The sequence below is a fragment of the Melozone crissalis genome, unplaced genomic scaffold (assembly GCF_028551555.1).
Source record: "Melozone crissalis strain CALT ecotype California unplaced genomic scaffold, PUWL_Pcris_2 ptg000075l_1, whole genome shotgun sequence".
NCBI classification, from domain to species: Eukaryota; Metazoa; Chordata; class Aves; order Passeriformes; family Passerellidae; genus Melozone; species Melozone crissalis.
In genome coordinates, this window is record NW_026535852.1 from 2,637,501 (window position 1) to 2,665,013 (window position 27,513).

Below are 27,513 nucleotides of genomic sequence, written 5' to 3' on the forward strand. Positions count from 1 at the left end.
ATATCGTGTATTATGTCTGGCAGCTGTGTTTTTTTCTCTCTCTCTCTCTCTCTTTTCACCCCCCCCCCCCCCCCCCCCGGCCATCTTGCCGCGGCGGGGCGGGGAGGGAGGAGGGAGGGGGACTGGGTGCACTTTGGCTTTTTGCTTTTGGCTTTTGGCTGCTTGGCTGGCTGGCCTGCTTGCTTCTGCTTGCTACTTCGCTTGCTTGCTGCTGCCTTAGCCCTAGCTGATAGCTGCCTTTTTTCCCTTTGCTGCTTTCTGCGCTGTTTTTTTTTTTTCCCTTTTCTTTCGTCCTCTCTTTCTTACCCTCCCCTGAAGATACTGGACCGGCTCCAGACCTGACCTGGGACGTCCGGCGGGACCTCCGGAGCCTGCGAGAGACGCTCGGCACCCTCCACAACACTGACTGGTTTTCTTTTCTTTTCTTGTGTTGGGGAGTGTTCTTTTGTTATTTGCCAATAAATAGGTTTTGTTTTCCACTTTGCTCCTCCAAGGAATTCCTTCCCGAACCCGGTATTGGGGGGGGAGGGGTGGTTGGAGGTTTGTTTTTTTGGGGGGGACTCCCTTTTGGAGATTTCCCCTAATTTGTCCTAAACCAGGACACTGGGTGAAGAAAGGGCTCAATCCAACAGCCGGGGGTGCTGTCACCTGCGCAGGGACGATTTTGGGGTGCAGACTGCCGGGGAAATGAGCCACGAGCACAGGAGCGGGATGCAGTCCCAGGAAGCAGAAATTCCCTCAGAGCTTCCACCAGCCCTGAGCAGGCGCTGTGAGCCACCCCCAGCAGGAGGGGGGACAGAAATACATAAAACTCATTCCCAAACTCCTGTATTTGGCATTATTTTGGCACGGCCAGGGGGCAGGGAGATGGCGGGGATGGCAGAGCCAGCACAGCCAGGCCCAGCCGTGCTTTATTTATTCCCTGCGGGATAAAGGGAAAAACTCCCTGCACAAAACCTCCTTGGATGGTTTTCACTCTGAGTTCTGGGTGTTTCCTTTATATATTGGAGGTTAATCAAGTTGGTTTTTTTTCTTTATTCCTGAGCTGGAGCCTGCTGTGCTCTGTTTTTGGTCACATCTCACAGCAGACAACACCAGGGAGAATTATTTTCATAATTCTGAGGAGCAGGGGGAAAAAACTTCCCCCTTCCCCATTCCTGTGGGCAGCCCAAAAACCAGGAATGAGGGAGTGAATTCCAGCCCGGGATGAAGGGATGAATTGGAGATGTTTCCCACTCTCCAATTATCTTTTAACGAACAATAAATAATTTTTCCTGACGTTGTTTCCCGTGAGTCATTAGGAAATGATTCTCCCTGTCTTTACCTCCACCCTGGAGCTTTGCCATGGAATTTCTCCCCTCTCCCTCACAGGAGGAGATCACAACTGGATAAGGAGCCCCCACCTTGAGCCTTCAGGGGGAATTTTGATCCCACAGAGCTCCAGGGACACCCCAAAATCCCCTCACCAGCTCCCCACAGCCAGGATTCCACGAGGGACAAACCCCAGCAGGAATTTCTGGACGGTTGGGAGCAGCTCCAGCTTTTTGCTCCCGGTTTTTTCCTGTCCTGGCCCTGCATCCCAGGCTCTCCCTGTCCCTCTGGGATGTGCCAGCTCGGGACTCATCCCTGCTTTATCAGGGAATTTCTCCTGTCCTGGCCCTGCATTCCAGGCTCTCCCTGTCCCTCTGGGATGTGCCAGCTCGGGACTCATCCCTGCTTTATCAGGGAATTTCTCCTGTCCTGGCCCTGCATTCCAGGCTCTCCCAGTCCCTCTGGGATGTGCCAGCCCAGGACTCATCCCTGCTTTATCAGCTCCAGGGAATTTTTCCTGTCCTGGCCCTGCATTCCAGGCTCTCCCTGTCCCTCTGGGATGTGCCAGCCCGGGACTCATCCCTGCTTTATCAGGGAATTTCTCCTGTCCTGGCCCTGCATTCAGGCTCTCCCTGTCCCTCTGGGATGTGCCAGCTCGGGACTCATCCCTGCTTTATCAGGGAATTTTTCCTGTCCTGGCCCTGCATTCCAGGCTCTCCCAGTCCCTCTGGGATGTGCCAGCTCGGGACTCATCCCTGCTTTATCAGGGAATTTTTCCTGTCCTGGCCCTGCATTCCAGGCTCTCCCTGTCCCTCTGGGATGTGCCAGCTCGGGACTCATCCCTGCTTTATCAGCTCCAGGGAATTTCTCCTGTCCTGGCCCTGCATTCCAGGCTCTCCCTGTCCCTCTGGGATGTGCCAGCCCGGGACTCATCCCTGCTTTATCAGGGAATTTCTCCTGTCCTGGCCCTGCATTCCAGGCTCTCCCTGTCCCTCTGGGATGTGCCAGCCCGGGACTCATCCCTGCTTTATCAGCTCCAGGGAATTTCCATTGTCCTACCCCTGCATTCAGGCTCTCCCAGTCCCTCTGGGATGTGCCAGCCCGGGACTCATCCCTGCTTTATCAGGGAATTTCTCCTGTCCTGGCCCTGCATTCCAGGCTCTCCCTGTCCCTCTGGGATGTGCCAGCCCGGGACTCATCCCTGCTTTATCAGGGAATTTCTCCTGTCCTGGCCCTGCATTCAGGCTCTCCCTGTCCCTCTGGGATGTGCCAGCTCGGGACTCATCCCTGCTTTATCAGCTCCAGGGAATTTCTCCTGTCCTGGCCCTGCATTCCAGGCTCTCCCTGTCCCTCTGGGATGTGCCAGCCCGGGACTCATCCCTGCTTTATCAGCTCCGGGGAATTTCTCCTGTCCTGGCCCTGCATTCCAGGCTCTCCCTGTCCCTCTGGGATGTGCCAGCCCGGGACTCATCCCTGCTTTATCAGCTCCAGGGAATTTCCATTGTCCTACCCCTGCATTCAGGCTCTCCCAGTCCCTCTGGGATGTGCCAGCCCGGGACTCATCCCTGCTTTATCAGGGAATTTCTCCTGTCCTGGCCCTGCATTCCAGGCTCTCCCTGTCCCTCTGGGATGTGCCAGCTCGGGACTCATCCCTGCTTTATCAGGGAATTTCTCCTGTCCTGGCCCTGCATTCAGGCTCTCCCTGTCCCTCTGGGATGTGCCAGCTCGGGACTCATCCCTGCTTTATCAGCTCCAGGGAATTTCTCCTGTCCTGGCCCTGCATTCAGGCTCTCCCAGTCCCTCTGGGATGTGCCAGCTCGGGACTCATCCCTGCTTTATCAGGGAATTTTTCCTGTCCTGGCCCTGCATTCCAGGCTCTCCCTGTCCCTCTGGGATGTGCCAGCTCGGGACTCATCCCTGCTTTATCAGCTCCAGGGAATTTCTCCTGTCCTGGCCCTGCATTCCAGGCTCTCCCTGTCCCTCTGGGATGTGCCAGCTCGGGACTCATCCCTGCTTTATCAGGGAATTTCTCCTGTCCTGGCCCTGCATTCCAGGCTCTCCCTGTCCCTCTGGGATGTGCCAGCTCGGGACTCATCCCTGCTTTATCAGGGAATTTTTCCTGTCCTGGCCCTGCATTCCAGGCTCTCCCTGTCCCTCTGGGATGTGCCAGCCCAGGACTCATCCCTGCTTTATCAGGGAATTTCTCCTGTCCTGGCCCTGCATTCCAGGCTCTCCCTGTCCCTCTGGGATGTGCCAGCCCAGGACTCATCCCTGCTTTATCAGCTCCGGGGAATTTGTGACTCCTGGAGCCTCTGCCCAGCCCAAGGTCCCTCCAGCTCCCCAGGGATGAGATAAAGCCACATTTCTTTGGGATGCATTTTTCCCTCAGGACAAAGCAGGTTTGTTCTTTCCCTCTGAGCTCCCCCCCACCGCGGGGGCCGGGATCCCGGAATCCCAAATATTCCCCCAAACCTGCTCTGCTCAGCAGCTCCCATCAGCAGCAATAAAATTCCACTTGTATTCAATCCATTGGATTAAATCCGCTGGATTAAATCTATTGGATTAAACCTGGATTAAATTTATTGTATTAAACCTGTTGTACTGAATCCATTGGATTAAACACACTTGGATTAAATCCATAGGATTACACCACCTGGATTAAACCCACTGGATTTAATTTATTGTATTACACCCATTGTACTGGATCCATTGGATTAAACACACTTGCACTAAACACACTTGGATTAAATCCATTGGATTAAATCTATGGGTTTAAACCCACTGGATTAAACTAATTTTATTAAATCCACTGGAGTGAATCTATTGTATTAAATCCACTGGATTCAATCTATTGTATTAAATCCATTGGATTAAACCCATTAAATTAAATCCATTTATTTTTTTCAATCCATTTTAATTAAACCCATTAGATTAGATCCATTTAATTAAATACATTGGATTAAATCCACTGGATTAAACACACTTGGATTAAATCCGTAGGATTACATCCCCTGGATTAAACCCACTGGATTAAATTTATTGCATTAAACCCATTGTACTGAATCCATTGGATTAAACACACGTGGACTAAATACACTTGGATTAAATCCATTGGATTAAACGCACTGGATTCAATTTATATGTATTATAGCTATTGTACTGAATCCATTGGATTAAACACACTTGGATTAAATCTATTGTATTAAATCCATTGGATTAAACCCATTAGATTAAATCCATTTAATTAAATACATTGGATTAAATCCATTTCATTAAATACATTGGATTAAATCCACTGGATTAAACCCACTGGATTTAATTTATTGTATTAATCCCATCGTACTGGATCCATTGGATTAAACACACGTGGACTAAATACACTTGGATTAAATCCATTGGATTAAACCCACTGGATTAAATTAATATGTATTAAACCCATTGTACTGGATGCATTGGATTAAACACACTTGCACTAAACACACTTGGATTAAATCCATTGGATTAAATCTATGGGTTTAAACCCACTGGATTAAACTAATTTTATTAAATCCACTGGAGTGAATCTATTGTATTAAATCCACTGGATTCAATCTATTGTATTAAATCCATTGGATTAAACCCATTAAATTAAATCCATTTATTTTTTTCAATCCATTTTAATTAAACCCATTAGATTAGATCCATTTAATTAAATACATTGGATTAAATCCACTGGATTAAACACACTTGGATTAAATCCGTAGGATTACATCCCCTGGATTAAACCCACTGGATTAAATTTATTGCATTAAACCCATTGTACTGAATCCATTGGATTAAACACACGTGACTAAATACACTTGGATTAAATCCACTGGATTAAACGCACTGGATTCAATTTATATGTATTATAGCTATTGTACTGAATCCATTGGATTAAACCCATTAGATTAAATCCATTTAATTAAATACATTGGATTAAATCCATTTCATTAAATACATTGGATTAAATCCACTGGATTAAACCCACTGGATTTAATTTATTGTATTAATCCCATCGTACTGGATCCATTGGATTAAACACACTTGCACTAAACACACTTGGATTAAATCCATTGGATTAAATCTATGGGTTTCAACCCACTGGATTAAACTGATTTTATTAAATCCACTGGATTGAATCTATTGTATTAAATCCACTGGATTGAATCTATTGGATTAAACCCATTAGATTAAATCCATTTAATTTAATCCATTAGATTAGATCCATTTAATTAAATACATTGGATTAAATCCACTGGATTGAATTTATATGTATTAAACCCATTGTACTGGATCCATTGGATTAAACACACGTGGACTAAATACACTTGGATTAAATCCATTGGATTAAATCCATTTAATTAAATACATTGGATTAAATCCACTGGACTAAATTTATATATTGAAATTTAATTACTAATTATATATATTATATATATAATTATATATATATTGTCTAATAAATAATTATATTAAATTTTAAACCCATTGTACTGAATCCATTTCATTAAATCCATTGTATTCAACCCATTGGATTAAATTTATACATATAAATTTGATGCACAAATATATATATAATATATATAATTATATATATAGTTTAATTAATAATTACATTAAAATTTAAACCCATTTGTACTGAATTCGTTGGATTTAAACCACTTGGATTAAATCCATTGAATTAAAAACATTTTATTTAATTTACTGTATTTAAATCCATTGTGCTGAATCCATTGGATTAAACCCATCAGATTAAATCCATTTTATTAAATACATTGGATTACATCCACTGGATTAAATTTATATATATAATTTAATTAACACTTATTTACATGTATAATACATATAATTATATATAAAAATATTTTTTAATTATTATAACAATTTTAAATTTTAAACCCATTGTACTGAATCCATTGGATTAAACCCATTAGATTAAATCCATTTTATTAAACACATTGGATTAAATCCACTGGATTAAATTTATATATATAATTTAATAAACAATTATATACATATATAATATATATAATTATATATAAAGTATTTTTTAATTAATAATTATAATAAATTTTACACCCATTGTGCTGAATCCATTGGACTAAATCCATTGGATTAAACGCATTTGATTTAATTTACTGTATTTAAATCCATTGGATTAAATTTATTTTATTAAATCCACTGTATTAGACCCACTGTATTAAATTTATATATATAATTTAATTAACAATCATATACATATATAATATAGATAATTATATATAAAAATATTTTTTAAATTATTATAATAAATTTTAAACCCATTGTACTGAATCCATTGGATTAAACCCATTAGATTAAATCCATTTTATTAAATCCACTGGATTAAATCCACTGGATTAAATTTATCTATATAATTTAATCAACACTTATATAAATCTATATAATTATTTATAAAAATATTTTTTAATTATTATAATAATTTTAAATTTTAAACCCATTGTGCTGAATCCATTGGATTAAATCCATTGGATTAAACACATTTGATTTAATTTATTGTATTTAAATCCACTGGATTAAATCCATTGTATCAAACCCATTTAATTAAATCCACTGGATTAAATCCATTTTATGAATCCCATTTTATTAAACCCAGCTGACAGATGAAATTAATGATGAACACAGCACAATTAAAGCCCCACCACGCCCAGTTCTCCAAATAAAACCAAATTTTCCCAAAAACCCCCGAATTTTCCATCAGACCAACCTGTTCTGCCGGAGGTACACCCGTCCGATCCCGTAGTGCGCCAAACAAGAACAACTTTCCTCTGGATACTGCTCGATTATTTTCTTAAACTGAACTTCGGCTTTTGCCAGTGCCTTCAAAAGAAACGGGAGACACAAAAAAAGGGAGTTTTGCCAGAATATTTTCATTTTTCCTGGGTTTTTTTTACTCCTTTAGACTGGGTCAGGGTCCCCCATTCCTTGAGCGGTAAATGGAATTACAGACCTGTGATCACAGAATTTCCCTTTATTTTTTAAAAAAAATCAATTTATTCTGTGAACACGGAGTTGCTGTGCCCCATTCCTTGAGCGGTAAATGGAATTAGAGACCTGTGATCACAGGCAGAATTTCCCTTTATTTAAAAAAAATCAATTTATTCTGTGAACACGGAGTTGCTGTGCCCCATTCCTTGAGCAGCAAATGGAATTACAGACCTGTGATCACAGGCAGAATTTCCATTTTTTTTTAAAAAAAAATCAATTTATTCTGTAAACATGGAGCTGCTGTTGCCCATTCCTCGAGCAGTAAATGGAATTACAGACCTGTGATCACAGAATTTCCCTTTATTTAAAAAAAAAATCAATTTATTCTGTGAACATGGAGCTGCTGTGCCCCATTCCTTGAGCGGTAAATGGAATTACAGCCCCCTGGGATCACAGGCAGAACTTCAAAAAATCAAATTTATCAAAATCAAAAATCAAAAATCAATTTATTCTGTGAACACGGAGTTGCTGTGCCCCATTCCTTGAGCGGTAAATGGAATTACAGACCTGTGATCACAGGCAGAATTTCCCTTTATTTTTTAAAAAAATCAATTTATTCTGTGAACATGGAGTTGCTGTGCCCCATTCCTTGAGCAGCAAATGGAATTACAGACCTGGGATCACAGGCAGAATTTCCATTTATTTTTTAAAAAAAACAATTTATTCTGTGAACATGGAGTTGCTGTAACCCAAAGAAACGAAATTTCTAAGTTCAGCAATTTTAAAATTCATTTTAAGACACTGAATACAATGTAACCAAATACTCAATACAATTCAATACAATATTACCAAAAATATGCAATAAAATATAACCAAATACAGGAAGAAAAACCCCCCCAAAAAACCCCAACCCTGTTCTGGTTTGGCATTTCCAGAACCCAAAAGAATTCTTGGTTCAGGATCGGAATATTCCTGTCCAAAACATCGGTGCAGAGCAGAAATCAAAATTAATAATTACATTAAAAGTAATTATTTACATGTAATTAATAATTACATGGAATTCCTTGATACTCATTTGAAGGCTCACAAAGCGATTTTATTTGATTAGCTACATGTAAATAATTTCATTAAATGTAATTATTTACATGTAATTAATAATTACATGGAATTTCTTGATACTCATTTGAAGGCTCACAAAGCGATTTTATTTGATTAGTTACATGTAAATAATTTCATTAAATGTACTTATTTCCATGTAATTAATAATTACATGGAATTTTTGATACTCATTTGAAGGCTCACAAAGCGATTTTATTTGATTAGTTACATGTAAATAATTTCATTAAATGTAATTATTTACATGTAATTAATAATTACATGGAATTTCTCGATACTCATTTGAAGGCTTACAAAGCGATTTTATTTGATTAGTTACATGTAAATAATTTCATTAAATTTAATTATTTACATGTAATTAATAATTACATGGAATTCCTTGATACTCATTTGAAGGCTCACAAAGCGATTTTATTTGATTAGTTACATGTAAATAATTTCATTAAATGTAATTATTTACATATAATTAATAATTACATGGAATTTCTTGATACTCATTTGAAGGCTCACAAAGCGATTTTATTTGATTAGTTACATGTAAATAATTTCATTAAATGTAATTATTTACATGTAATTAATAATTACATGGAATTCCTTGATACTCATTTGAAGGCTCATAAAGCGATTTTATTTGATTAGTTACATGTAAATAATTTCATTAAATGTAATTATTTCCATGTAATTAATAATTACATGGAATTTTTGATACTCATTTGAAGGCTCACAAAGCGATTTTATTTGATTAGTTACATGTAAATAATTACATTAAATGTAATTATTTCCATGTAATTAATAATTACACGCAATTCCTTGATGCTCATTTGAAGGCTCACAAAGCGATTTTATTTGATTAGTTACATGTAAATAATTTCATTAAATGTAATTATTTACATGTAATTAATAATTACATGGAATTTCTTGATACTCATTTGAAGGCTCACAAAGCGATTTTATTTGATTAGTTACATGTAAATAATTTCATTAAATGTACTTATTTCCATGTAATTAATAATTACATGGAATTTCTTGATACTCATTTGAAGGCTCACAAAGCGATTTTATTTGATTAGTTACATGTAAATAATTACATTAAATGTACTTATTTCCATGTAATTAATAATTACATGGAATTTCTTGATACTCATTTGAAGGCTCACAAAGCGATTTTATTTGATTAGTTACATGTAAATAATTTCATTAAATGTAATTATTTCCATGTAATTAATAATTACACGCAATTCCTTGATGCTCATTTGAAGGCTCACAAAGCGATTTTGATTTGTTTTGATTAGTTACATGTAAATAATTTCATTAAATGTAATTATTTACATGTAATTAATAATTACATGGAATTTCTCGATACTCATTTGAAGGCTCACAAAGAGATTTTATTTGATTAGTTACATGTAAATAATTTCATTAAATGTAATTATTTACATGTAATTAATAATTACATGGAATTTCTTGATACTCATTTGAAGGCTCACAAAGCGATTTTATTTGATTAGCTACATGTAAATAATTTCATTAAATGTAATTATTTACATGTAATTAATAATTACATGTCATTTCTTGATACTCATTTGAAGGCTCACAAAGCGATTTTATTTGATTAGTTACATGTAAATAATTTCATTAAATGTAATTATTTACATGTAATTAATAATTACATGTCATTTCTTGATACTCATTTGAAGGCTCACAAAGCGATTTTATTTGATTAGTTACATGTAAATAATTTCATTAAATGTAATTATTTACATGTAATTAATAATTACATGGAATTTCTTGATACTCATTTGAAGGCTCACAAAGCGATTTTATTTGATTAGTTACATGTAAATAATTTCATTAAATGTAATTATTTACATGTAATTAATAATTACATGGAATTCCTTGATACTCATTTGAAGGCTCACAAAGCGATTTTATTTGATTAGTTACATGTAAATAATTTCATTAAATGTAATTATTTACATGTAATTAATAATTACATGGAATTTTTGATACTCATTTGAAGGCTCACAAAGAGATTTTATTTGATTAGTTACATGTAAATAATTTCATTAAATGTAATTATTTACATGTAATTAATAATTACATGGAATTTCTTGATACTCATTTGAAGGCTCACAAAGCGATTTTATTTGATTAGTTACATGTAAATAATTTCATTAAATTTAATTATTTACATGTAATTAATAATTACATGGAATTCCTTGATACTCATTTGAAGGCTCACAAAGAGATTTTATTTGATTAGTTACATGTAAATAATTTCATTAAATGTAATTATTTACATGTAATTAATAATTACATGGAATTTCTTGATACTCATTTGAAGGCTCACAAAGCGATTTTATTTGATTAGCTACATGTAAATAATTTCATTAAATGTAATTATTTACATGTAATTAATAATTACATGTCATTTCTTGATACTCATTTGAAGGCTCACAAAGCGATTTTATTTGATTAGTTACATGTAAATAATTTCATTAAATGTAATTATTTACATGTAATTAATAATTACATGGAATTTCTTGATACTCATTTGAAGGCTCACAAAGCGATTTTATTTGATTAGTTACATGTAAATAATTTCATTAAATTTAATTATTTACATGTAATTAATAATTACATGGAATTCCTTGATACTCATTTGAAGGCTCACAAAGCGATTTTATTTGATTAGTTACATGTAAATAATTTCATTAAATGTAATTATTTCCATGTAATTAATAATTACACGCAATTCCTTGATGCTCATTTGAAGGCTCACAAAGCGATTTTGATTTGTTTTGATTAGTTACATGTAAATAATTTCATTAAATGTAATTATTTACATGTAATTAATAATTACATGGAATTTCTCGATACTCATTTGAAGGCTCACAAAGAGATTTTATTTGATTAGTTACATGTAAATAATTTCATTAAATGTAATTATTTACATGTAATTAATAATTACATGGAATTTCTTGATACTCATTTGAAGGCTCACAAAGCGATTTTATTTGATTAGCTACATGTAAATAATTTCATTAAATGTAATTATTTACATGTAATTAATAATTACATGTCATTTCTTGATACTCATTTGAAGGCTCACAAAGCGATTTTATTTGATTAGTTACATGTAAATAATTTCATTAAATGTAATTATTTACATGTAATTAATAATTACATGGAATTTCTTGATACTCATTTGAAGGCTCACAAAGCGATTTTATTTGATTAGTTACATGTAAATAATTTCATTAAATGTAATTATTTACATGTAATTAATAATTACATGGAATTCCTTGATACTCATTTGAAGGCTCACAAAGCGATTTTATTTGATTAGTTACATGTAAATAATTTCATTAAATGTAATTATTTACATGTAATTAATAATTACATGGAATTTTTGATACTCATTTGAAGGCTCACAAAGCGATTTTATTTGATTAGTTACATGTAAATAATTTCATTAAATGTAATTATTTACATGTAATTAATAATTACATGTCATTTCTTGATACTCATTTGAAGGCTCACAAAGAGATTTTATTTGATAGCCTAATTCCAAAACTATCAAGGATTTAATCCCAAATATTCAATTTGGACAATTCCAAAATGTGCCCAGAGCTTTCCTTCCCCTCTCACCTTCCCAGTTATGAAAATACAAAAAAGGGGATGAGAAACTGAGCTGGAAATTGGAATTAAGGGAGTTTTTCTACATAAAATAAATAAAAAGAAATAAATGGAAATATATGCTTTAAATACACATAAATTGGAGTTAAGGGAGTTTTTCTACATGAAATAAATAAAAATAAATAAATGGAAATAAATACTTTAAATACACATAAATTGGAATTAAGGGGGTTTTTCTACATAAAATAAATAAAAAGAAGTAAATAGAAATATATACTTTAAATACACATAAATTGGAATTAAGGGGGTTTTTCTACATAAAATAAATAAAAAGAAATAAATGGAAATATATACTTTAAATATACATAAATTGGAATTAAGGCAGTATTTATATCTAAAATAAAAAATTAGAAATATATATATTAAATATACATAAATTGGAATTAAGACAGTATTTATATATAAAATATATAAAAAAATAGAAATATATATGTTAAATATACATAAATTGGAATTAAGACAGTATTTATATATAAAATAAATCAAAAGAAATAAATAGAAATATATGCTTCAAATATACATAAACTGGAATTAGGACAGTATTTATATATAAAATAAATTTTAAAAATAGAAATATATATATTAAATATACATAAATTGGAATTAAGGGAGTATTTATATATAAAATAAATTTTAAAAACAGAAATATATGCTTTAAATATACATAATTTGGAATTAAGGGAGTATTTATATATAAAATAAATAAAAAGAAATTAATAGAAATATATGCTTTAAATATACATAAATTGGAATTAAGAGAGTATTTATACATAAAATAAATAAAAATAAATAAATAGAAATATATGCTTTAAATATACATAAATTGGAATTAAGACAGTATTTATATACAAAATAAAGAAAAAGAAATAAATAGAAACATATACATTAAATAGACATAAATTGGAATGAAGGCAGCATTTAAGTATAAAATAAATAAAATTTTTTAAAGTATAGAAATAGATATCAAAATAAATAAAAATAGAAATAAACTCTGTCCTACCTCAGGATGTCCCATTCCCAGGAGCGCAGTGGCATGGCCATAGAGGAATATAACATAATTAATATTAAGAATATTCACATTATTCATATACTAAAAAAAAAAGAAAGAAAGCTGAATTTTAGTCACAGCACAACAAAAACATGGTAAAAATTCTGTAAATTAATTAATTAAGGGAAATCCAGGATGACTTTTGGGTCAGTGGCTGATTGGGTAAAGATACAAAAATACCAAATTTCATTGAATTTGCCACCAAAATCCTTTTAACCGTTTGTTCTTATAAACCAAAGTTCAATGGACAATCACAGAGGAGACCTTGGGGATCAGCAAGTCCAACCAACAACGGAGTTTGGATTTAAAAAACCAAAATGTTCAATGGAAATGGTTGTGGGAAAGGGGAAAGGGGAAGGGAAAAAGGGGAAAAGAAGGGAAGGTTTGGGAAGGGAAGGAAAGGAAAAAGGGAAAGGAGAAAGGGAAAGGAAGGGAAGGGAAGGGAAGGGAAGGGAAGGGAAGGGAAGGGAAGGGAAGGGAAGGGAAGGGAAGGGAAGGGAAGGGAAGGGAAGGGAAGGGAAGGGAAGGGAAGGGAAGGGAAGGGAATTTCAAGGAAAGGAAACTTCAAGGAAAGGAAATTTCAAGGAAAGGAAATTTCAAGGAAATTTCAAGGAAAGGAAAGGAAAGGAAAGGGAAGGGGAAAAGGAAAGGGGAAAAGGAAAAGGAAAAAGGAAAAGGAAAAAGGAAATAGGAAAAGGAAAAAGGAAAGGAAGGGGAAGGGGAAGGAAAGGGAAAGGAAATTTCAAGGAAAGGAAAGGGAAAAGGGAAAAGAATATTTTGGAAACACAGGTGTGTGTGTGTGTGTGTCTGCAACATCCCTAAAATCTCTCCCTCAGCAGCCACCAACCCAACCCAACCCATCCCAACCCATCCCAACCCAACCCAACCCAACCCAACCCATCCCATCCCAACCCATCCCAACCCATCCCAACCCATCCCAACCCATCCCATCCCATCCCATCCCAACCCAACCCAACCCAACCCATCCCAACCCAACCCATCCCAACCCAACCCATCCCATCCCAACCCATCCCATCCCAACCCAACCCATCCCAACCCAACCCATCCCAACCCAACCCAACCCAACCCAACCCAACCCATCCCAACTCAACCCAGCCCAACCCATCCCATCCCAACCCAACCCAGCCCAACCCAACCCATCCCATCCCAACCCATCCCATCCCATCCCATCCCAACCCAACCCAACCCAACCCAACCCAACCCACCCCATCCCATCCCATCCCAACCCAACCCAACCCAACCCATCCCAACCCAACCCATCCCAACCCATCCCAACCCAACCCAACCCAACCCATCCCAACCCATCCCATCCCAACCCATCCCATCCCAACCCATCCCAACCCAACCCATCCCAACCCATCCCAACCCAACCCAACCCATCCCAACCCATCCCAACCCATCCCATCCCATCCCAACCCATCCCAACCCATCCCATCCCAACCCATCCCATCCCATCCCAACCCAACCCATCCCAACCCAACCCATCCCAACCCAACCCAACCCATCCCATCCCATCCCATCCCAACCCATCCCAACCCAACCCATCCCAACCCAACCCATCCCATCCCAACCCAACCCAACCGAACCCATCCCAACCCATCCCATCCCATCCCATCCCAACCCAACCCAACCCATCCCAACCCATCCCAACCCATCCCATCCCAACCCAACCCAACCGAACCCATCCCAACCCATCCCATCCCATCCCAACCCATCCCAAGCATGGCCATTCTGGGGGAGGCAGGGCAGGCACAGGGGGTGCAGGCGGCCCCTCCCCCCCTCCCCGGCCCAGGGCAGGGATTTGCCGCTCTCACCGCCAGCCCCGAGCTGCAGAGGACGCTGAGGAGCTGCGAGAAGGCGAGCTCGGCGCCCTGGCACTGCTGCTCCTGCAGGGCCCGGCAGCCGTCGCGCGCCAGAACCTTCACAGCCTCGGGCAGGCGGCTGAAATCCACCTGCAACGGGCACCAAACATCAATCCAAGAGAAAACCCCATTTCCTTGTCGCTGTCTCGGCGGTTTCATGGCCTGGAAAGGCTCGGGATGGCCTTGGGACAGCCCGCGCCCCAAAGGACGAAAGGAGTCTTCAGGTTTTCTCTCGGTCTTCAGTGTTTATTGGTTTTTATCTACAAGATTTTCTCCCGGCCCGACAGAGCACAGCACGCCGGCCATGAGCACACTGAGAGCCCTCGGGGCGGTCACTGATCTTTATACCCAAAACTACGTGCGAGATATTTACCTATTCTCCCCAATGCCTTTCACCCTTATTGACCAGTGCACTTTCAGTAAGAACCAATCCCAAAGTGCCACCACCACCACAGAAGATGGAGGCCAAGAAGAAGAAGAAGAAGAAGGAGGACAGGACATGCCCCAATTCCTCCATTTTGTTTCTCCAGATCCCCCTGTACCGAGATTCCAAACCCTGTGTTTCACACTACAATTAACCCATCCCTTCACCATTTACCCCCGTGAGATCCTCCCATCCTCACACAGGTGTCGTTTCCCGTGCAGGATCAAAGTGCAGCCACCAGACACTTCTGGCAACGCTCCAGGAGCTCCGAGCCCCCCAGGGGTGGTCTCGGTGACTCTGCACATCAGGGCTGAGGCGCTGAGATCCCACATCTCCCCCCTTTCTTCTGTAATTGAATTCCATTTTTTTAATAAATAAGAATATTTTGGCTTTTTTTTCTTTCTTTCTCACATTGCACCTTCAAAATTTTTCACGCTTTTTCTCACATTGCACCTTCAAAATTTTTCACGCTTTCTCTCACGTTGCACCTTCAAATTTCTTTCACCCGGTGTTGTTGGGTTGTATTCCCACACAATAATCAGGATTATTTTGGGGGAAGGAAGGCGCTGAATGTGTCGCAGACATTTTTTCACAGAAATCCTTTCTTTCAGATTTGTGCATCTTCTGGGAAGCAGAGGCCCCAGAAGAGAATGTAAACAATTGTTATCAGCTGCTGTAAATGCAATGGGATGCACCTGGGATTGGTTCATGTTCCATGTTTATAATCAAGGGCCAATCACAGGAGCAAGCTGGGGACAGAGTCCCTGGACACAACTTTGTTAGAGATTCTTTCTTTCCATTCTTAGCTTAGCAACATCTGCAACGTCTCTCTTTATTCTATTTAGTATAGTTATAATGTATTATATATCATATATCAATAAATCCAGCCTTCTGATCAAGAAACAAGATTCTCGTCTCTCTCTCACCAGCAGCGACCCACACAGGCGCTGTAACACTGCTCAGCTAAGAATGGAAAGAAAGAATCTCTAACAAAGTTGTGTCCAGGGACTCTGTCCCCTGCTTGCTCCTGTGATTGGCCTTTAATTATAAACATGGAACATGAACCAATCCCAGGTGCATCCCATTGCATTTACAGCAGCTGATAACAATTGTTTACATTCTCTTCTGGGGCCCTCAGCTTCCCAGAAAATGCAGAAATCTGAAAGAAAGGATTTCTGTGAAAAAATGTCTGCGACACCTCCCTGGTGTGCAGGTGTATTACAGCGACCTGAGGTGGTCGCTGGGGTGAGAGAAGGATGAGAATCTTGTTTCTTGATCAGAAGGCTGGATTTATTGATATATGATATATAATACATTATAACTATACTAAATAGAATAAAGAGAGAAGTTGCAGATGCTGCTAAGCTCAGCTAAGAATGGAAAGAAAGAATCTAAAACAAAGTTGTGTCCAGGGACTCTGTCCCCAGCTTGCACTTTGTGATTGGCCTCTAATTATAAACATGGGACATGAGCTAATCAAGGTGCCCCTGTTACATTCCACAGCAGCTGATAATAATTGTTTACCTTCTCTTCTGGGGCCTCTGCCTTCCAGAAGACACAGAAATCTGAAAGAAAGGATTTCTGTGAAAAAATGTCTGCGACACAGCAGCATCTGCAACCTCTCTCTTTATTCCATTTAGTATAGCTATAATGTATTATATATCAAATATCAATAAATCCAGCCTTCTGGTCAAGAAACAAGATTCCCGTCCTTCTCTCACCTCAGCTCGCTGTAATACTGAATGCATAAATTTGAATTTCTGGGATGAAAAGCGATTTATTTGTGAGTTTACCGTGAATTCTGGGGCGTTCAGGGCTCTCAGCGGGGGCAGCAGGACGGGTTTGTCCCTGGCTCCGTCGCCCTCCAGCCCGAGGGATTTTCCATCCGCACTGAAACCCACCTGGGACGGTTCACAGACAGCAAATTCAAATAGAGAAAACATTTTCTTTTTTTTTTTTTTCTCTCAAAAGCAAGGAAAATAATTAAAAGATTTAATTCAGCAAATAAATATTTGCTAGAGCGCTTCTGGGACAGCCAAGTGGAAATGCTGCAGCCTCCTGGATTTCACCACAATTTCACTTTTCAAGCAGCAAACCCGGTGCATTTTTATCAAACCCCTCAGAATTTCAGTTTTTATCAAACTCCTGCATTAGATTTTCATGGAGCCGCTCATCTCTTCAAAAAACTTCATTTTAATTCGAAATTTCTCTCCAGAAAGCTGCAACTTCAGCTCAAGCACCATTTTAATAATAAAAACAATAAAAAACCCAAGGGCACCACCCAGACTGTTCTGCTTTTCCTCACTTTTTGTGCCCAAATATTTTATGGAAGAGCTGGGAATTATTTCATTTTTTATTTTGTCCAGCTCAGCTCATGCTGGAAGGTTTCACAGCCCATTATTTTATTATTTGTTATTACATTATGTCAAAATTATATTTTATTCTCACCATTGACACTTCCTGAAATCTGCAGGAATTTATATCATGTAAATAATGAAGATTTATTTGAATTTCCTACACTGGGTTAATGCTGTCCCTTGCACTTATAGACCAGAATAAATTTTATTATTTTAATGCTGAATTAATGACAAACGAAGCAGATTAAACGAATGAAAACGTTCTGAAATAGCAAAACAAAAAGAAGTATTTGATAGGAAAGGAGGGGCAGAACCTGAAATTTCTCCTAAATTCAGTTTTATCCTGTGAGGTATTTAATCTGAATAAAGATTTTTGGTATCTACATCCCCCAATTAACAGGGATGAAACAATTAATTAATTAATTAAACAAATGATTTAATTCGTTTGTTAAGCATTGCCATTATTTCCTTCAGGAATTTATGGGGGATTGACCAGAGAAGAAGAATTTTCCCCCAATGAATGAATTTTATTAATTTTTTAATGTATTTTACAGCATTTCCAACAGCCAGTCCACAAAATTATTGGTTATTTCCAAATGTATCCAAATGGAAAAAAAACATTTAGGCAGAAATTTGGGAAAGGCTTTTTAAATTCCTGAATGATCCCAGCCAGGTTTGAATTTTTGATTAAAAATTTAATTAAAAATTGAATTTAAAATGATCCCAGCCAGGTTTGAATTTTTGATTAAAAATTGAATTAAAAATTGAATTTAAAATGATCCCAGCCAGGTTTGAATTTTTGATTAAAAATTTAATAAAAAATTCAATTTAAAACGATCCCAGCCAGGTTTGAATTTTTGATTAAAAATTTAATTAAAAATTGAATTTAAAACGATCCCAGACAGGTTTGAATTTTTGATTAAAAATTTAATTAAAAATTGAATTTAAAACGATCCCAGACAGGTTTGAATTTTTGATTAAAACTTCATTAAAAATTGAATTTAAAATTTTATCCCAGCCAAGTTTTACAGCAGGAGAAGAGAGAAACCAGAGGAAAATCCGAATAAATGAGAATAAATCCGAATAAATCAGATTAAATGAGAATAAATCAGTGTAACCACAGAATTCCTGCCTCCGATCAAAGCCACACAGAGCACAGAGAGTTACATTTGGAATTCACCAAGATTTTGTGCAATATTCCTAAAAAATGAGAAATAATTTGCAATTCGAGGCTGGATTCCCATTACCTGCGGCACCGCACAGAAACTTCGATCCTCCGCGGCTTTTTCCCTCTTCAGATCCACAGGATCCCTGAAAACACAGGAGAGGGCACCAGGGGATGGGAAACGCGCTTTAAATCTCAATTTATTGGCTATAAAATGTGGAAATGCGCTTTAAATCTCAATTTATTGGCAATAAAATGTGGAAATGCGCTTTAAATCTCAATTTATTGGCAATAAAATGTGGAAATGCGCTTTAAATCTCAATTTATTGGCAATAAAATGTGGAAATGCGCTTTAAATCTCAATTTATTTTAAATAAAATGTGGAAATGCGCTTTAAATCTCAATTTATTCTCAATAAAATGTGGAAATGCGCTTTAAATCTCAATTTATTGGCTATAAAATGTGGAAATGCGCTTTAAATCTCAATTTATTTTCAATAAAATGCGGAAATGCGCTTTAAATCTCAATTTATTCTCAATAAAATGTGGAAATGCGCTTTAAATCTCAATTTATTGGCTATAAAATGCGGAAATGCGCTTTAAATCTCAATTTATTTTCAATAAAATGCGGAAATGCGCTTTAAATCTCAATTTATTCTCAATAAAATGTGGAAATGCGCTTTAAATCTCAATTTATTCTCAATAAAATGCGGAAATGCGCTTTAAATCTCAATTTATTCTCAATAAAATGCGGAAATGTGCTTTAAATCTCAATTTATTTTCAATAAAATGTGGAAATGCGCTTTAAATCTCAATTTATTGGCAATAAAATGTGGAAATGCGCTTTAAATCTCAATTTATTCTCAATAAAATGCGGAAATGCGCTTTAAATCTCAATTTATTCTCAATAAAATGCGGAAATGTGCTTTAAATCTCAATTTATTTTCAATAAAATGTGGAAATGCGCTTTAAATCTCAATTTATCCTCAATAAAATGTGGAAATGTGCTTTAAATCTCAATTTATCCTCAATAAAATGTGGAAATGCGCTTTGAATCTCAATTTATTGGCTATAAAATGTGGAAATGCGCTTTAAATCTCAATTTATTGGCTATAAAATGTGGAAATGTGCTTTAAATCTCAATTTATTCTCAATAAAATGTGGAAATGCGCTTTAAATCTCAATTTATTGGCTATAAAATGTGGAAATGCGCTTTAAATCTCAATTTATTTTAAATAAAATGTGGAAATGTGCTTTAAATCTCAATTTATTTTAAATAAAATGTGGAAATGCGCTTTAAATCTCAATTTATTGGCTATAAAATGTGGAAATGCGCTTTAAATCTCAATTTATTTTAAATAAAATGTGGAAATGTGCTTTAAATCTCAATTTATTTTAAATAAAATGTGGAAATGCGCTTTAAATCTCAATTTATTTTAAATAAAATGTGGAAATGCGCTTTAAATCTCAATTTATTGGCAATAAAATGTGGAAATGCGCTTTAAATCTCAATTTATTTTAAATAAAATGATGAAATGCGATTTAAATCTCAATTTCTTTTCAATAATATCGATAAAATGACCTCTCCTGTGGCAAAATTTTAAATTTTTGTACCTACGCTGGTACTGAAAAAATGATGGGAAAACAAGAGGATTGTACGGAAATAAATTTTGATTTAAAGGAATTGAAATTTGGGGTTGGGGTCACATTTCGATTCGGATTGAGAATTTTCAGGTTTCCTGAAGAAATCTGAAATCTGTGTTGAAAAATTCTCTTTAATGCAAATTTCCCTATTTCCATCAAATACAAATCCTGTTTTGCTGCATTTTTACGTTTTAACCCTTCCTAAAAAAACAAAAATCTCCAGAGGAAATATTCAATGATTTATGAAATATTCAATGATTCCTGAAATATTCAATGATTTCTGAAATATTCAATGATTTCTGAAATAGTCAATGATTCCTGAAATATTCAATGATTTCTGAAATAGTCAATTATTTCTGAAATATTCAATGATTTCTGAAATAGTCAATGATTCCTGAAATGTTCAATGATTTCTGAAATAGTCAATGATTCCTGAAATATTCAATGATTCCTGAAATATTCAATGATTTCTGAAATAGTCAATGATTTCTGAAATATTCAATGATTTCTGAAATATTCAATGATTCCTGAAATATTCAATGATTTCTGAAATGTTCAATGATTTCTGAAATATTCAATGATTTCCTCTCATCATTCACATTTTAAGTGGAAACAGAAATATTTTATAAATATAATCTTTAATATATAATTATTTATTAAATAATATTTTAAATATAAATATTCAATGCTATAAAATCGATGGTTTTACCTCAATTAATTGAATTTTAGCCCCAAGAGCAACCATTCCCATTCCTGTTCTACAGGAATTCATTAAATAAATAATACAGGAAATAAATAAATACAGGGAATAATAAATAAATAAATACAGGAATTAATTAAAATAAATATTTTAAATATAAATATTTAATGCTATAAAATCGATGGTTTTACCTCAATTAATTGAATTTAACCCCAAGTGCAACCATTCCCAAATTGTATTAATTTTACATAAAATAGCTCAAAATAAGAATGAATTTAAAAATAAATAGTATAATAAATTGAAAAATAAATAGTATAATAAATTTTTAAAATAAATAGTGTAATAAATTTAAAAATAAATGGTAAAATAAATGGAAAAATAAATAGTATAATAAATTTAAAAATAAATAATATAATAAATTTTTAAATAAATAGTATAATAAATTTAAAAATAAATAGTGTAATAAATTTAAAAATAAATAGTATAATAAATTTAAAAATAAATAGTGCAATAAATTTAAAAATCAATAGTATAATAAATTTAAAAATAAATAGTGTAATAAATTTAAAAATAAATAGTATAATAGATTTTTAAATAAAAAGTATAATAAATTTAAAAATAAATAGTATAATGAATTTAAAAATAAATAGTGCAATAAATTTTTTAAAAAAGTGTAATAAATTGAAAAATAAATAGTGTCATAAATTGAAAAATAAATAGTGTCATAAATTTAAAAAGCAATAGTATAATAAATTGAAAAATAAATAGTATAATAAATTTAAAAATAAATAGTATAGTAAATTGAAAAATAAATAGTGTAATAAATTGAAAAATAAATAGTGTAATAAATTTAAAAAGAAATAGTGTATTAAATTTAAAAATAAATAGTATAATAAATTTTAAAATAAATAGTGCAATAAATTTAAAAAGAAATAGTGTATTAAATTGAAAAATAAATAGTATAATAAATTTTAAAATAAATAGTGTAATAAATTTAAAAATAAATAGTATAATAAATTTAAAAATCAATAGTGTAATAAAACTTTAAATAAATAGTATAATAAAGTAAAAAATAAATAGTATAATAAATCTAAGAATAAATAGTATAATAAATCTTTAAATAAATAATATTTCTCACCTCATTTTTTCATAGTCACTAGTTTTGGGTTTTGCCTTTCGTTTGCTTTGCTGGCTTTGGTCTGTAAAGAGGAAAAGGAATTTAAACATTTTTTAAAAAGTCCTAAAGGGGAAAGATTTAAACAAATAGAAGAATCTTAAACAAACAGAAAATCTTAAATCCCTGCAGGATTGCAGGATTTAATCCCAAAATTGGGAATAAATAATCCCAAAATTGTGATTATTAAAGTGGACTCCAGGCTAAAGAAATCAGTCTGTCCTAAAAAAGAATCATTTATATTTTATATATACATATATATATAGTTTATATTTTATATGGAGCATATATTATATATATCTAACATATAAAAAGCAGGTTATATTTCTATATTATATATATTTATATATATATTTGTAATTATTATATAATTCTGCATTGTATATTAGAATGCATACATTGCATGTTAGGTAATATACAATGTATGCATTCTAATTATGATCATGTTTAAATAAATATATAAATTATGGTTATATTTAAATAAATTCTAATTCTGATTATATTCAAATAAAAGGTAATATGCATTATAAAATAATATTATTGAATGTTTTATAGTTTATATTTTATATGTAGCATATATTATATACATCTAAAATATAAAAAGCAGTTTATATTTCTATATTATATATATTTATATATATATTTGTAATTATTATATAATTCTGCATTGTATATTAGAATGCATACATTGCATGTTAGGTAATATACAATGCATTCATTCTAATCGTGATTATATTTAAATAAATATATAAATTATGATTCTATTTAAATAAATTCTAATTATCTTTAAATAAAAGGTAATATGCATTATAAAATAATATTATTGAATGTTTTATAGTTTATATATTATATGTAGCATATATTATATATATCTAACATATAAAAAGCAGTTTATATTTCTATATTATATATATTTATATATATATTTGTAATTATTATATAATTATGCATTGTATATTAGAATGCCTACATTGCATGTTAGGTAATATACAATGCATTCATTCTAATCGTGATTATATTTAAATAAATATATAAATTATGATTCTATTTAAATAAATTCTAATTATCTTTAAATAAAAGGTAATACGCATTATAAAATAGTATTATTGAATGTTTTATAGTTTATATATTATATGTAGCATATATTATATACATCTAACATATAAAAAGCAGTTTATATTTCTATATTATATATATTTATATATATATTTGTAATTATTATATAATTCTGCATTGTATATTAGAATGTCTACATTGCATGTTAGGTAATATACAATGTATGCATTCTAATTATGATCACGTTTAAATAAATATATAAATTATGATTATATTTAAATAAATTCTGATTCTGATTATATTCAAATAAAAGGTAATACGCATTATAAAGTAATATTATTGAATGTTTTATATTTAAATTGTTTGGGTTTTTTTGGTTATATTATTAGTGACCAATCCGAATTTTCAAAGGGAATTACAGATCCCTATGGAAGTCCAAGTTTCTCTGGAAAAATCCTGAGGGTGAATTTTTTCCTTCAAAAGGAAAATTGTTTGGTTTGGTTTTTTTTTTTTGTTATATTATTAGTGACCAATCAGAATTTTCAAAGGGAATTACAGATCCCTATGGAAGTCCAAGTTTCTCTGGAAAAATCCTGAGGGTGAATTTTTTCCTTCAAAAGCCCTGGATTAAATAAAGTGAAGTTCAAGCCCTGCCAGTCTCAAATGGAAACAAACAGGGACAAACAAATAACTCCAAGTGGAAATATTGGATTTCAAAACCAAGGAAGGATTAACCAGGTGTGAGAGTCTGTCCCAATTTTCCCTCATCTGCCTCACGATCGTCCTGGGGAGCCCACTGAAGAGAAGACCCCCCCTGTCTATATCTGGCTCTGAAGGAGAAAAGTCACAGCCACGGGCCCTGAGAGCTGAAAGCTCAGCGTTGAGCTGTTGTTTTCACAGGGGTGTTTGCTGTAAGAGGGCACCGTGCCCCGTTTGCAACAACAGCAGCTCTGGGAGCTGTCCCAGCTCTCGGACTTCTCCTGAGTTCCAGGTGGTCTCCCACAGAAGACCCTCACCTGTTCTACAACCACCGTGACAGGCAGACAGAGATGTGAGAAGCTTCTCCACCAAGGACTGAGACATGAAACTCCTAACAGGCCCCTGTGAGAGTCTGTCCCAATTTTCCCTCATCTGCCTCACGATCGTCCTTGGGAGCCCACTGAAGAGAAGACCCCCCCCTGGTCTATATCTGGCTCTGAAGGAGAAAAGTCACAGCCACGGGCCCTGAGAGCTGAAAGCTCAGCGTTGAGCTGTTGTTTTCACAGGGGTGTTTGCTGTAAGAGGGCACCGTGCCCCGTTTGCAACAACAGCAGCTCTGGAAGCTGTCCCAGCTCTCGGCCTGGCTGGACTTCTCCTGAGTCTCAGGTGGTCTCCCACAGAAGACCCTCACCTGTTCCACAACCACCGTGACAGACTGACTGAGATGTGATGTTGGAATCCATAAGGTTAGAGGATTTTTAAGAAATGGTTAAGAAAAGGTATGCAGGCCTTAGATTGAAGTTTTGTTAGCATTGCAGAAAAGTTTCCCATGCAAGCAGAAAAGTTTCCCAAGCAGTAGACGTGACAAATAACAACAGGCCTCTGTAGAATTGGCTTTAGGATGGCAACAAGGTTATTTAATGTATATCTTTAGAAGATTAGTATGAATAGAACTCTGTTCTTTGTCTCTTATGAACTAGTCTTTGTTTTAGCTACCATTACGTATGTTTTGTAAGATTGGATAGAATGCTTGTCAATATGTGTTTTCCGTGTGTGATTGGTTGAAAAAGGTAGACTGAGATGATTTTATGTATTGCTGTATAAGCCCTCCTGGAGGAGACATTTTTGGGGTGGATCAGTGAGCTGTCATGTCTCCTTTTTGTATTCTGAGACTGATGTGCTGGAAATAAGAGCAAAAATCTCTTCACTGGTCTGTTTACAATGTTATCCATATTTGGATATTTTGCCGCGGCCTAGTGGGTTCCTTTTTTAAGACGTGAGTTCCTGACACAATTGGACTGATATCTACCCATCCCCCGGCAATGTGAGAAGCTTTTCCACCAAGGACTGAGACATGAAACTCCTAACAGGCTCCTTCCAAGGACTGGGACTGACACCCCCAGCCCGGGGTGGGTGTGTGGGGAGGCAGGCTGACCAAAGCGAGATGTTTGCCTGCAGGTTGTGACCACTGGAGCAAGAGAACAATGGCTCTCATTTATCTGTTCAACCCCCCCCCCCCTCACAATTTTCAGTAATAAAAACCTCTGAGTTAGCCAGAGCCTTTGAGATCTCCCCAGCGTAGCGGGCGGACCCTCGGCTGGACTGCACCAAAGGACTTCGTCTCTGCGTTGGCAGCTATATCCCCCCTCTCTCTCTCTCTCTTTTTCTCTCCCTTAATCCCTCCATCGCATTTTTGCTGTGGTTATTTCAATAAAACTGCATTTGTTTTGATTATCACTGCAAACCCCCTTGTACCGTGTTGGTGTTTTGCACTCTGAGATCATTCCTACGAACCATCAGCTCATCTGTCCGCTAGGACGGACCCTGACACCAGGTGAGACCCATTCACATTGAACTCTCAAATTCCACATCCAAGACGTCACCCAGAATTCACGGGAGCGCCTCAGAGCTCCAGCCCTGCTGTGGAACAGGGGCCGAGGAAACAATCCCTGGGCAGCAAGGAGGGAGAAAACCACTTTAATGCTTTGTTGTGACGACTTCAACGCTTTGTTGTGACGACAAACCCCGGAATTCCTGCCGTTAACTGCAAAATCGTCTTTTTTTTTTTTTTGTTGGTCACGCCCACAGAAAACAATGCAGCACCTGGATTGAAATTCCTGGAAACAAACAGGGACAAACAAATAACTCCAAGTGGAAATATTGGATGCCAAAACCAAGGAAGGATTAACCAGGTGAGACCCATTCACATTGAACTCTCAAATTCCACATCCAAGACGTCACCCAGAATTCACGGGAGCGCCTCAGAGCTCCAGCCCTGCTGTGGAACAGGGGCTGAGGAAACAATCCCTGGGCAGCAAGGAGGGAGAAAACCACTTTAATGCTTTGTTGTGACGACAAACCCCGGAATTCCTGCCGTTAACTGCAAAATCGTCTTTTTTTTTTTTTTTTTTTTTTTTTTTTGTTGGTCACACCCACAGAAAACAATGCAGCACCTGGATTGAAATTCCTGGGCGCTGAGTTCACGTTCTGCTGAACCACCAGAAAATCAGACTGGAGAACAGGAGGAGGAGTTATTCATGTTGCAGGTGAAATTTTATCAGCGATGTGTGCTGAGAAATGATACTCAGAGGATTTTAAACAGAAATACTAAATGTGGAAAAATCCCGGTGAGCTCTGAGGGCTCTCCCTGCAGGCAGGGGAGGCGCCCATGAACATTCCTCTGCTAAATCCTACCCGGGGCAATGAAAGCCTTGGCCAGCAGCGATTGCTCATTAAGAGGTGCTTAATGACCTCAAACCTCAGTGAGTCAGCACAAAAACCAGGAGGCACCGGGCCTGAACACGTCCGCAATGATTTCATGGAGCACTCCTTGAGAGGATGGCTGCTGGAACCCACGGGAACCCCAAAGCCGCACTGAAAATCCCCAAAAATCCCTCTAAATAAAAGCATTGGAATGACGGAAAATCAGAATCCTCCTGAAAGGCTGGAAGCACCTCCAGCACATCATCCTTTAAGACTGAGATATTTCAATTTTTTCTTCATTTTATGTGTGGCTTCCCCTAAAGGAACCGATCTAACTCACAGCAAAATCTTAGTGCTGCACTGAAAATCCCCCAAAATCCCTCTAAACAGAGATGTTGGAATGATGGAAAATCAGAATCCTCCTGAAAGGCTGGAAGCACCTCCAGCACATCATCCTTTAAGACTGAGATATTTCAATTTTTTCTTCATTTTATGTGTGGCTTCCCCTAAAGGAACCGATCTAACTCACAGCAAAATCTTAGTGAAG

General features: G+C 35.7%; 1 protein-coding gene across 1 annotated transcript in view; it reads right to left on the reverse strand.

Annotated features, from left to right (window-relative positions):
- The window catches only part of TTC3 (tetratricopeptide repeat domain 3), a 126,734-nt gene that overhangs the window by 41,155 nt on the left and 58,066 nt on the right, over positions 1-27,513 (reverse strand). Inside the window, 5 exon segments of the mRNA XM_054290020.1 lie at positions 7,079-7,191; positions 13,115-13,204; positions 14,998-15,135; positions 19,074-19,137; positions 22,473-22,533. Of these exon segments, the coding sequence (XP_054145995.1) occupies positions 7,079-7,191; positions 13,115-13,204; positions 14,998-15,135; positions 19,074-19,137; positions 22,473-22,533 (466 nt within the window).